The sequence below is a fragment of the Phodopus roborovskii genome, unplaced genomic scaffold (assembly GCF_943737965.1).
Source record: "Phodopus roborovskii unplaced genomic scaffold, PHOROB, whole genome shotgun sequence".
In the NCBI taxonomy this organism is placed as follows: Eukaryota; Metazoa; Chordata; class Mammalia; order Rodentia; family Cricetidae; genus Phodopus; species Phodopus roborovskii.
In genome coordinates, this window is record NW_026126410.1 from 36,017,746 (window position 1) to 36,030,724 (window position 12,979).

General features: G+C 42.3%; 1 protein-coding gene across 1 annotated transcript in view; it reads right to left on the bottom strand.

Moving 5' to 3' along the window:
- Nucleotides 1–4,901, bottom strand: part of Fbxl7 (F-box and leucine rich repeat protein 7) — a 358,755-nt gene extending 353,854 nt beyond the window's left edge. Inside the window, exon 1 of the mRNA XM_051182591.1 lies at nt 4,765–4,901. Within this exon, the coding sequence (XP_051038548.1) occupies nt 4,765–4,801 (37 nt within the window). The 5' untranslated portion in view covers nt 4,802–4,901. The remainder of the gene's footprint in view (nt 1–4,764) is intronic.
- Between the last annotated feature and the right edge of the window lie 8,078 nt (nt 4,902–12,979).

Consider the following 12,979-nt stretch of genomic DNA (forward strand, 5'->3'; position numbering starts at 1 on the left):
GCAATTCTTAGTTACTCAAAACCAGTTGAAAATGCATTCTGCTCAAGCAGCAGTAAGACTTAAAACAGAGCTAAGACTTGGTTCCCAGAATGGAAAGAAAGCCACCTCTCTTCTCATGCCTTTATTTTAAATGAAAAAAAAAAAAAAAAGATCTTCAATTCTCTGAAATTACTGCTCACCATCAGACCATACATGGTATTGCCAGCAGCTTTTATTTTAACCAAACACTGGAACACTATCCTTTATCTTCTGATTTGCATCACGATGGAATTATTTGCTTCAGGCAAAAGATGAAAACCTGCTTCTATCTCAGAGTTCTGGTGATATTTACAGTGTGTCCAGGCCAACATTCTCAATTCTGATATGCAACATAAAAAAAAAAAAGACAGAACTTTTGAGGAATGCACATATAGATGAAATCTATTAAGCCATGAATCTAGACAACTTCTCTATCCAGTGGTCAGACTGTAACAGCTACTATAGAAGACTGACAATGTTGTACTCTCACTAAAATATGCTGATACTCACAGACCCCCACCAAAAAAAATATATATGTTAAAACTTTAATTGCAATATATTAGTATTAGGAAGTGAATCCAGTGTGTATGTGTGAAACTTCATGGACTAGATTATGTACTTTCAAGAGGTCAGATAGCTAGCTAAGCCTGTTTCCTCAATGACCTTGCCAGGATATAAGTAGAAGCCAGCATCTACAGCCTGGACAAGTGTTTCTCTCCAGGAGCTGAAGTGTGCAGGTATGTGGTTGTTCTCTGACTTGCATGCTCTAAAATTTCGAGAAATAACTTCCTACAGCTTCTAGTCCACCTAGGATATGAGTTTGTGAGAGTATTTCAGCTGACAGAGACAAGGCAGCAATTTTAAAGAGAAATAGTCTACCTGGATCCACCAAAGCTCCACATCCAACTTCCTGTCAGTCTTGGTATAAATTACAACTTTTCAATGAGGCCACATGGTGACTATCTCTTATCTTAGCCTACCACATATCTCACAGGAGATTTTTATCTCCTTATAGCATATCACAAGGTTTCTCTGTTACTGTCCTTCTTTGTGTCCTTTGCAAAAACACACACACACACACACACACACACACACACACACACACACACACACACACACGGTCATAAGAGTTCCTGACAAACAGAGGCAAGTAAAATGTCTATTATCTGACAAAATCAATGACTCTGGAACAGGCAGTATTACTGTAGGAAAGACATAACCTTCCTTAGCCCTGAGTTTCTTTGTTGGTAAAAGGAGGCACACAGGAGACCCTGACCTGTAGAATTGCTTTGTGGATAAAGCGAGCCAGTGCATGTCAGGTGCTTAAAATCATGAACAGATACAGTAAACTTTGGCAAATATTAATTGCCATTGTTGTTATTACAAGATTTCCCGGGTGGTGATGGATTTGGGATGACTTACACTCTCAAGGAACCAGCTCCCCTCATCTGAGATGGTGAAAGGTCCCTACTAGACCCCAAAGCTACCAGGGGTCAAACCCCATGTCTGTGGCCTCTCTAGCTCCAATTCAACAAGACCTAGGGCTTTGCAAAGGAGCTGTTAACAATGTGAGTGCTACTGCCTCTGACCTGTATGGGTAGAATAAACATAACACTGAAGCCTTAAAAGGCAGAGACAGCAGCTCCCCTCTTCCTACTTGAAGCTAGATTTGTTTATTTGGCTTAACTGAAGTCAAAGCTAATGGTTCTAATGCCTTTGAATGCCCAACTCATTCTTCATATTTCTCTGCATAGGCTGTAATTTATACTTTCTGAAACCAGATAAAGACCAAAAATAATGGTCTCTCAAGAAAGAATTTACCAGAGCATACTAATCATTTAGACATTGGCTTATGTTTCTAGAAAGCTAAAGATTAAGAATGTTAAGTTTTTCCCCATGGAGCAAAATCCACGGCCAGCCTAAAGGCAGAGTATTAATCTGAACATTCACTAAGAACTTAGGGAAATAAGACACCCTGAAATCACTCATTATGGATTCACAGCTATCTTTGATCTCAAGAAGAAGAAAAGATAGAGGTACCAGAATTAGGAAGACAAGTGGGAATGAGTTAACAAAATATTGGAGAAAGGGAGTTGGTATTTATTAATTTCTTAGCTATTAAATCTTCACTTGCCTATTAATTGTAACAGGTCTTCACAAGGCTAACATTCTCCAAGTGGTCCATTAAAATAAGGCATTAAGAAAGCAAAACGAAGTGAATGGCCACTCAGCAGAGAGATAATGGCAAATCCTGCCAGGGAAAGCCTATCTCTTCACTTTGGAAAAGAAAGACTCCAGGAGGTGAAGTTGGAATTAAGTTCCAAATTCCAAAGCGGATACTCTATTTCCTCAGAAGAAGATCTAAAAGCTGTAATGCACGCAGTATATGATGAGTGTGTAGCTCCAGGAGGAACCCCAAACTCCAGTTTCTGACAATCTTCCCAGCAGTGTAAACCCATCCTGTCCTCAGATCACATAGCCAGGTAGAAGGTGCTGTTCCACTGCACTTGTTAAGGTAGTCTCACAAAGACCTTTTAAGATGTATAATGTATTTCCCAAGAGAAGGTAAGATTATATATAAAATACAGCTGAAATTTTTAATAATTCAATGATATTTTCAATATCCAGAGGTTGTGCATATATTGTCAAGTGCCAGGAATTATAGAAATATATACTTGTAGTTTTGAAGCATACACAAACACCACTGATACATTTGAACAAACCTAACACAATCTATATGTAAACACTCATTGACAAGCCTCTCTTTAGTATTTGACATATACTAAGCATAAATTGCACTCAGTTCAGAAAACTACTTGATTCTGGGTCCTCTTTGCTTAACAGATAAAATTAGTAGGGATAGCTTTGACTTTCCTTTGAATTTGTTACTTTGGATAAGATATATGGCATCTCATAGCATATGAGGCAATTCTATGAGGATTTATATCAGGCCACAGTTTTATTTACTATTTGTAATCATATATAAAACCTTATTTAGAAAAGGCTACAGTATAACACAGAGAAAGGGAAAGGAGGGGGGGTCTGAGGTCATGTTACTTGGGTTTCTCTATTTTCTTTCTCATCAATCGCAGAGGCATCTTGACTCATCTGAAATGACTTGATGAAAACTAAACACAGTGTGGCTCTCCAGCCAAAACTCACAAACACTGCCATTAGTCTCCAAGAGGGTTTTTTTTTGGGGGGGGGGGTCTTACTTTTTTCCTATAAGAAGTCTACAGTGTATCTAAATCTGATCCCAGTAAAATTTGACTTGAACCGAAGTGAAAACACAGAGGTAGCATTTACTGGTAACAGCTGGAGAACATTAGTTCCCTGTCTATCCCTTTTTCTCCCAAGGGTTGAAAATTCTGCTGTCCAGACAGGAAGTCGTCGTATACCACACACTGGACTATACGATACGATACACTGAGATGTAAGAGCACATTACAGAGGGTTAGGAGAACCCTGCAACGGCTTAGTTGGAGAAGCAGAGTAAGGACTCTACCTCTGAGGCCATGCTTCCTCCTCCTGTGTCAAACCCAACACTGACAGGTACCCTGACTCTTTTCTGGCACACTTTCACACTTGCTATCTAAGTAGGACTTTTTTTTTTTTTCAAAATTTTTCCCTCACCTATCTGTCCAGAACAAGAATATGATATATATATATATATATATATATATATATATATATATATATATAGTTTCTTTTGTCTTGTTTCCTCATCGTGTGGATTTTTTTTTTTTTTAGGGCTTGCTTTTAGTATGATTTAACAGAGTTGCTCAGAAATGAACACAGATACAGAGACCCCAAGTTTTGAACAGGCTGATAAGGGGTTCCTTAACACCACATGCTGTTCTGCATTCCTACCAGTCTGCTAGGGCTGGCCCCTCCTTTGTAAGTGCCTGTGCTCTGGGGGAAGGTTCTAAGGCCAACCCAGTTTCTCCACTCTGTCCAACCAGATTCACTAGATACAGACCTTAACTCTTGAACTGCAGAAAAGGTCTTTGCTGTGTGCCTATCAGGGAAATCCTGTTAATCACTGGAGTTAAAACACTGCCGGTATTATGCAAAGAGGGGGGAGGCGGGACTGAGAAGGCAACCCACACATCCATCATCCCTTTAGGAGTAGGCGGAGTTTAAAGTTTCCCCAACTTCCAAGTTCTCACTTGACAGGCAATATTTCTGTGCAATTTCCAGCCCCGAGTAACAGATGGTGCTCTGCCTGTCTTGAGCCTCAGGAGAGCCCAGACAAAGCTCCCAGCCACTCTGTGCCTCGCGGGACCCATAGGTGGTTAGTTTCACGGAGCTGTCAGACCAGGGCAGTTAGCAAAGAATGGAAGCTTAACTTCTTCCAGAAGTTTTTTTTTTGTTTGTTTTTTTTTTTTTTTTTCCTTTCCTGTTACGAGGAAGTCCAGAGGACTGAAGCACAAAAGCCTGGGAAAGTTTCACTGCTTCAATTCTCTGCCAAACCTTCACCTACACCAAGGTATGCAGGGAAGGAAAGCTGAGGCACACGTGTTCAGAGAGAAACACAGCAGAAACGCAACTTGAGCAGTCCTAAAGACAACCTGGAAAATTGCTCAAGAGACCCTCGGTGATGGAAAGGCATCCTCGAGGTACCAGAGCAGAGCCCAAAGGGAAGACGACAACCCCAACCGCACCAAAGTACGGCGCGCCTGAGCTGTGACCGAGAGGAAAGGGAGGGGGCGCGATCTTGGAGTCGGGGACGTTCGGCCCACTCACCCTCACTGCCGTACTGTTTGCCATTGTTCGCGCCCATCCTGTCGCCGTCATGCCCGTCGTCTCCCTGGACACTGCATAGCTGGGGCGCACCTCCTAAGCGGCAGGGCAGCGGAAAACCGGAGGACCAGACCGTTAGCTGCACATGCCCCTTCTGCGGGCCGATCTAGGCAGAGAACGGCCCCGCTCTGCGGCGGGAGGGGTACTGCTAGGTCCGCTCCTGGCACTTTCGGGGGTGGCAGGCAGGGTCCAGGGCAGCCACTGGGGTTCTCAGAATCCGTGTTCCAGGCTAGAGTGAGCCGCGCGACTCAGAGCCCGCGCCCCGGTGCCGCCCCTAGGCTCGCCGCGCCTCCGCCGCGGGGTCCCCATGCGCCTCCGCGGTTGGTCCCCAGTCGTGCGCGCTGAGCCGCGCCTGCCCCGGGCTGTCCCGCTCCACCGCCTCCTCCCTGCACCTCCGTGCGCCCGCGGCTTCCCCGGGGAGGGCGCGGCGGCCACTTGTTGCGGTGCCCCGAGTGAGCGGAGACTTGTGGCCCGGCGCAGCTCGCCTGCGGGCCGGACTTTTGTTAGCGCCAGGCGCCTCCTCTCGCCGCCCAGCGTCAATCACAGCTGGAGCCCCGGGGAGGAAGGCCGGCCTGGAGATGCGCGGCCTTTTAAAGGGGCAGTGCGCCTTTTCTCGGCTCCAGCTCCTGGCCCCCGCCAGGGCTCTGGCTCGCCGCGCCACTCGCGAACCCTTGGGCGCAAAAGAATGCACGGAGCACTGAGTTTTACTATTGTTCTTTTATAGGCTGTGAGCTTCAAATCGTACTTCGAATTCCCGGAGAGTTGTCTACAAATACGGCCTATATGGGGTGTGTGGCGTTTAAAATAAACACGCCATCAGTGTCCATGTGTGACACACTTCAGGTACCTGTGCTGGCAACCCCCCCGTTGCTTCCCGGGTTTGGGAGCTAAAGCGAGGAATGGAGGAGGGGTAGGGAAAACTGGAGAGGAACTTAACTGGGAGTGGTCTCTGGAGAGCATAGACGTTCCCCGCCCTGCCCCTGCAAAGGAGGTTTACTGGCTCAGAAGTTTTAAAAGTTTCTGAGACACCAACTTCTTCCCCCTCTCGTTTCTTCTACCTCTCTCTCTCTCTCTCTCTCTCTCTCTCTCTCTCTCTCTCTCTCTCTCTCTCTCTCTCTCTCCTCTCTCTCTCTCTCTCTCTGTCTCTCTATCGCTCTCTCTCTCTCTATCGCTCTCTCTCGCTCTCTCTCTGTCTCTCTCTCTCTCTCTTAGTTGATGCCATCCTTTGTTTAGTACCTCACTCCCTCCTTTTGAGATTTACATGGCATTTGTAAAGCTTTTTGGTTTTGTTTTTTTTTTTTTTTTTTTTTCTTATGCCTCCTTGGTATTCCTTCCATTAAATAGAAAAAAAGGAAATTCTTAATGTTCTACTCCATTTCCAAGTAAGTACCTACAAAGTCCCAGAGAAGAACAGCGCATTCGTCAGGCTGGTTCCTTTGTAATGAGACAAAGGCACAGCAATTTCTCCTTACAGATGTTGTAAATTAAATTAAAGCTTAGTGGTTCGTTTATCTTTATATATACATATGAACTGAATAGAAATTCTTGAATAGAAACCCGAGGGATTAGTGATCATGTATTTCTTCTAAAGGCTTCTGATGAGATGAATTGGCTTCTTGCACATTCTGTTTGGATAAAATTTCCTCCAATGTTCTTTGTTAAAGATACATCGTGTTTCAGAGTTTAAAATCTATACTTATCATGCACACACCATATTCTAAAGTAAAATAATAAACGTATAAATGTTCAACGGTAGAATGGGACAGCTCTATATTGTATTGAGAACATTTCTTGTTTCCTAGTCCAAAGACATGAAAGGCTATTTCAATAACTTTTAAAAATATCTTGTATCTGGCACAGTATCTGGATAACAATGTAACCCCCCAAGTACCTATTTAATTAAATGAAATTAAAATCTGTATCCTGGGCTTTCCCTCAGATCCTCCTAGAAAACATAAAGCCAATCTAAAACAGAATAGATATCAGGGTTATCTCCTTGCAAAGAAGCAGGGTGCTCTCTGATTCTTGGTGTGAGCTTGAACATCTATCTGGTAGAACCAGCCGAATTACTGGGGTTTAAGGCATTGATCTTCATTCTAGGTGATTTCATGACTCCACAGAAGAAATTGTCTGAACTTTATCATTTTGGAAGCTTAGCTGAAGACAGAATAACAATAATTGAGGAAAAAAAGAGTGAGGTTTCTCTCATGTTAGGTGTGGAATTTGCAATTTGTTCTGCTTAAACCTCCCAGATCCTTCTATCCCCCAGTGCATACAGTATGGAAATGATGGGAAACAAAACAGTTTCCCATCAAAAGGTAAGTGCCAGAAATATTCAGGTTCTATCCTCCCAACCCCACTGGGTCCTTGATTTGGCCATTATTCAACTGGGAGTAAATGATCTGGTCTTTTGGGCAGGATCTTTGTTATCCAAGTAAAGCTACATGTGACAAGCACATTGTAGTGACAAATTTTTTTCTAGTTTCTTTGAAATTAAAGTCTGTGTTCTTAAGTTTCTGCATAATTGTATACAAGGTTAAACCCATCTATAAAATTCCAACTTAAAATAATAAAAATAAATAGAAAAAAACTTTGCTTGACATCATTTAGAAAATTGAAGTTGATACAAATGTGATATTCTGTGAAAGCTTGAAAACAGTAGTTAATCAGAAAAAAAAAGTTTTATTTTCATTAAGCATCAAGGTATATTCATATGTGAACACACACTGACTTTCAAAATTAAGATATTGCATAAAATTTTTATGTAACCGAAAATTTCAATGTTTTTGCATAGTTTCCAAACCCCAAATTTTCAATCACCTATTTACAAGCCTCTTGAGACAAGTATAATGTGTTTTTCACCAACAGGCTCGACTTTCCAGCCCAGCTCCTAACACAAGGAATCACTCATCATCACTCGCAGGATGGACGAAAGCTGAGCAAAGGAATAACAGTGGCTGGTACAGTATTCCATCTTCTCTGTCCATGCCCATTTAAAGGGGCCAAATCACTGAAACATGAGTCTAAGTGGACATTCTATGTCACTACAAAACGGAGTGAGAAAGCTTGCTCCTCAGGAAGGAAACTGTGCCTGATGCTGTTTACTGGGCCAAAAACCCGACTGGATAGGTCGTAGGCCCTAGGAGAAAACAGAATGCTATTATTCTGCTAAATAGAATAGAATTAAACTGTCCCTAAGTTCTCAGCATAATACCCATAGATTAGTGTGTCCCTCAGCTCTCATCAGAGAAACTTCTTGATTTACCAGTGGCAAATAGTACAGAGAGCCACAAGTGGTCAGTGTACAGAGAATAAGAGACTGGAGTGCTCAGTTCTAAATGGGACATTAAATCATCCCTCCTTCCCCAAGGCCGAGGGACCACCACAGAATGGACAGATAGACTAAAGAGTCAATGGTGGTAGATGGAGACATCTGCAGGGAAACAGTATCATCGCACAGATGACCCACAGCAGCTCTGACTGCATATACAAGACCTATACAAGCCAGCAAAACTCCCAGCATGGGTTGAGGAAGAGGCTCATGAAGTCCCACCTGATTGGAGGATCTTTTAACCTTCAATAGCTGCTGGGGGATGGAGAGTTGGTTTCCATACTCTCAGGTATGACCCCAGAGAGACTACCTATGCTCTGGGAGGGGTCCTATCTCATTCATACACTTATAGCCTTATGTTGTTCTGAGTGAATCAGATGCAAAAAATAAAAACATTCAGGCTGGAAAAAAGAAATCTAACTTTTGCTATTCTTAGTTTTGTTTCTGGTTTTTGTTTTTGTTTTGAGGCTAACTCAGTGTTAGCTATTTTAATAAACATGTGAACTCTCTGATGAGTAGAAATGTGTTCTTTCCTAGGAGTATGTGTTATTCACCATATTGAAGTTAGACACCAGCTTGATTTATTACACAAGTATAGCCTAGTAGAGTCTGTAAAACTCAAGAGTCTTTGTGTTCTCTGAGAGTGGAGCCATAGAGCTATAAGCTAATCTCAACTTGACATTGGTGATAGGCTGTCAGAGCCACGTGCATACATCTGTAACCCCGGGTGCCCGGTTTGCCTTCTGCCTTCATCTGGTCCCTGGTCTCCAGGCTTGGAAATGAACAGAACACTAACCATGGATCATCCAAGGACACTGTAGATAAGCAGATGTTGATAGACCTTGGAAACCCATCTTGGGAATCACTCAAAGTTAGAAACTCTCTTTAAAAGGAAAACATGACTACTGAAAATCAGCACAGAACATAGTAGTTTTTGAGACTGGGCAGATGGCTTAGTTGTCAAAGTGTAGGAGGTACAAGTAGAGCTGAGTTAGAGCCCTAGCACCAACTGGGATATAGGTATTGAGACAGGTACATCACCCCAGAAGCTGAATCACATGGATTGCTGAACTCCATGTTCAGTAAGAGACCCTGTCTTAAAAACATAAAAAGGAGGTACTAGAGATTTGGCTCAGTGATTAAGAACATTTACTGCTAGTGCAGAAGACCTAGGTTAAGCTCTGAGCACCTACCTGGCAGCTCACCACCATCTGTAATTCTAGTTCCAGGGTTCCGATGCTTTGTTATGACCTCTACAGGCACCAGGCATGCATGTGGTGCATGGATTGTTATTTCAAGGCTTCTATGGTCAACTGCAGCTAATTTAATTCAGGCATATTGGTGGGGTAGTTTTGGTACCAGAATTCAGCTTTGGTTCATATTTTCCTACAAGTCTTCTACAGTCTAGACTAAGAAAGAGGTCACCCTTAGATCATGTGTTATTTGTGATGCTCAGATGAAAAAAAAAAAGGAGCAAACATGAAAAGGAAGGAAAAAAATAAGAAAAATGAATTACTGCACCCAGCCTGTGAGTAGATTCTGTGTGGAAATGGGTCAAAGGCCAGATTATATAAGATGCTGTGAGCATAACCACTCCAAATTGTTCTTACAATGAATTGTGGGGAAACTTTTAGGTAGGGATATAATTTGACCTATTGGGAATTTGAAACTTACCATACACTACACCCAGGCATAGAAAATGGACAGGCTCTCAGGGCACCAAAGACATTTTCATAGTTCTCTAACCTGGGATAGATGACTTTGATTAGTACAACACGAGTAGTTGAGCAGGTGAAAGCATCAGACTCAGGGTGTACTTTGGGGACAATACTGACAAAACTCACCTGACTATGGTTTATGACAAGAGGAAAATTAGAAATGGTGGCTAGATTTTGCCTGGTCAAGAACATAGAAAGTAGTTAGGAGGGTGAAAGAGAGACATTTGGGATAGCTGTCTGGAAAAGATACGGGAATTCTGAAATCTATACTGCACACATTAAACTTGAGGCAGCAATTGGACACATGCCATCATTTGTGTTAATGACTCTGGTATCAGGGAATAAAACATCAATGGAGTCTTCAGCCTGCAAGAAGTCTTAACCACATAGACCTAGATGGTGGATATTAGGAAGAAAGTATAAATATTGTGGAAAGGTGGGACTAGAATTTAACATGTGTCACTATTTTATCCCACAGAGCAGAAAAAAACTGGCAAAGGAGACAGACTGAGGAGTAAATGATAATGTCAATGTCAAATGAAAGCACAGAAGATACGGATATGAGGAAAGCTAAGATAAAAATACTTCCAGAAGTAGGAAGTGGTTCAGTGTGTCAAATGCTGCTGGCCATTTGGCAGGATTTGGCAGCAGGTGAACACTGTCAGCTGTCTGGGAAGCTCTAATAAGCCACTTAAGACAGAGTAACATGGACAAGACGAATGCGGGAGCGGGGAGGATTGTTTGTGTCTATGGACTCTACTAGGCGATACTTATGTGTTGATAGCGATAAAGCAACAGAAAGAATGTATGATAACAACAAAATACTGAGTTGAGAAAAGGAAGAAGGAAATGGCTTGGAGCAGAAGCAGGAAGAGGTGCTCCATCAAGAGAGGCAGCTACACTCTGACATCAGATGTAGACAGTTGATAATGCCAGGGAAGAGAAATCTATTAACACTCCCTAATTAACCCCTAAACAGGCAACCACTGCAATGCTCAAGCTCCAAAGACTGTGGGGATGAGATGGCATACTAATATCTCTGTCCGGTGCTGCCACTGTCCCACCCAACCAGACAGGCTGTTCTTGCTGGCCCAGCAAGAAGATCGGATGAAAAGAATCACAGTGGGAGTTGTCTCCCATGGCTCAGCAGTTAGAGTCCCTTTGCAAACTCCTATAGAGGCCCTAGCCAACTTCTCAGCCAGGGGGGAGAGCAAAACATGGCAATTACAGTTCATTGTGAACCTCCTTGGCTACTTAGTAATCTTCAGCTCAAGTTGTGCCCTACAACCCAGGACTTAGTTTATTTTCTTTCTGACTCTCTCAGCAATTGGTGGATGTAGATTAACGAAACTGTTGCATTAGAAGCATGGTTTGCCCTTTCAACACTGCTATGACACACATCCCTCCTATTTGACAGAAACACAGGTTGCTGACATTTTCACGAAGCCCCTTCCCTGCAAATGTCAGTCAAGGCAAAGGGCTGTTTGGCCCACCATCTTGTCACCTCCAAAGGAAACTTGAGCCTAAAGAAGGTTTGCTGAGGCTTTGACCTTTACCTTGATTAGAGACATCTCCAAACCAGAGAGAGTTTCTCCACCTGAATGCTACTGGCATTCAGAAACAGATAACTCTTTGTCGAGAGAAGATTTTCTACACATACTGGAACATATGGAATGTTCAGGAGCATTTCTGGTTTTCCCTACTAGACACTAACTGTACCACTCTCCAGTTATGTCTCCAAACCTTTCCCGGTGTTATTTATGGATTCACCTCCTCCACCCATGGTACACACACTTGAGATCCCCTGCTATACAGCATCTCTCATTTGTAGAGGTCCCCATAGAGTTCAAGCAATCTAGTGTGGATTCTAATCTTCCCAATCTTGCTTTCATGACTTCCTTGCAAGTGTTTCTGAGAGCACTCGCCAGCCTAGCTATGCAGAAATATCTTCATCAGTCCCCTTGAGATGGGATAGGAGGGAAAAAAGAACAGGGGAACAGCCTGCATCCAGCTTGGTATATGAATGCCTGATCTTCTTGTCCCAGTTTGGGACACCCCTGGAGATCTACTCCAACCTTATAGCTTGATTTGCTTAGGGTCCTGTTGGAGATACATCACATTCAACTTCTCATACAGGAAGACAGTATGCAGTGAGACTTGTTACTAACCTGTTACAAAGACAGTGTCTCAATAAGTCATTGTACAAACGCCCAATTTTAATTTCCAAAAATATTCTGTGTCAACTCTCTTATAAGTGCTTGACCAAATATTTTCTTATACTTCTTGTTCTACTTGTCTTTCTTTCATTAAAAAAAAATCCTTGAAGAGATGCTTATATTAATCATCTATACTTTACTAATTCTCCTAATTCTCTCTCTCTCTCTTTTTTTTTTTTTTTTTTTTTTTTTTTTTTTTTTTTTTTGTTACTGTCATTTTCTAAACCACTCCACTGAAACAGATGGGATTAATATCCCCAAAAGTAGCCATTTCGCAAAAATATTCTAAAGTATTTCTTCTGCACCATTCGAGCCTCCACATCACCAGATGAAAATTTTTCTGCCCTTTCTGGAGGGTGGTTATTTGTAGACTCTAGCTGTTTTTCCTGTAAGTCTACTGAAGCGTTTAAGTGCTTAGGTCATTGTGCAAATACAGTCTTCAAACTCACACTTGCAAATAACACCAGCAATTTCAACAGATTTCAATGATACTTTCAGTTCTCTAGCCTCTAAATCTATTACCTCATTTATTGTCCCTCCCCCATCTCAGCCGCTTATTATGCTCATCAACAACCCACCCAGATCTGTCTCTTACACCCACTATAAACAACCCGAAGACCTCATTTTCAGGGACAACTTCCTATCGTGTTTATTTCTATTATGGCTATTATATCATCCTCTCTTCACAATGATCACCCTCTGAGAACATATAACTAAGTTATCTAATCAACTTCTCACTGTTCCAAAGTAGCTTCTTGCACTTACTTTCTTGCACCAAAGTTTTAGCTTCCATCCATCACTGAAATTCTCTTAAACTCCTGTGCTTTACTCTTATGTCACTGTATTTAATCAGTCAAATGAGAACACCAGCTCTATCTTATTGCCACCTGGTC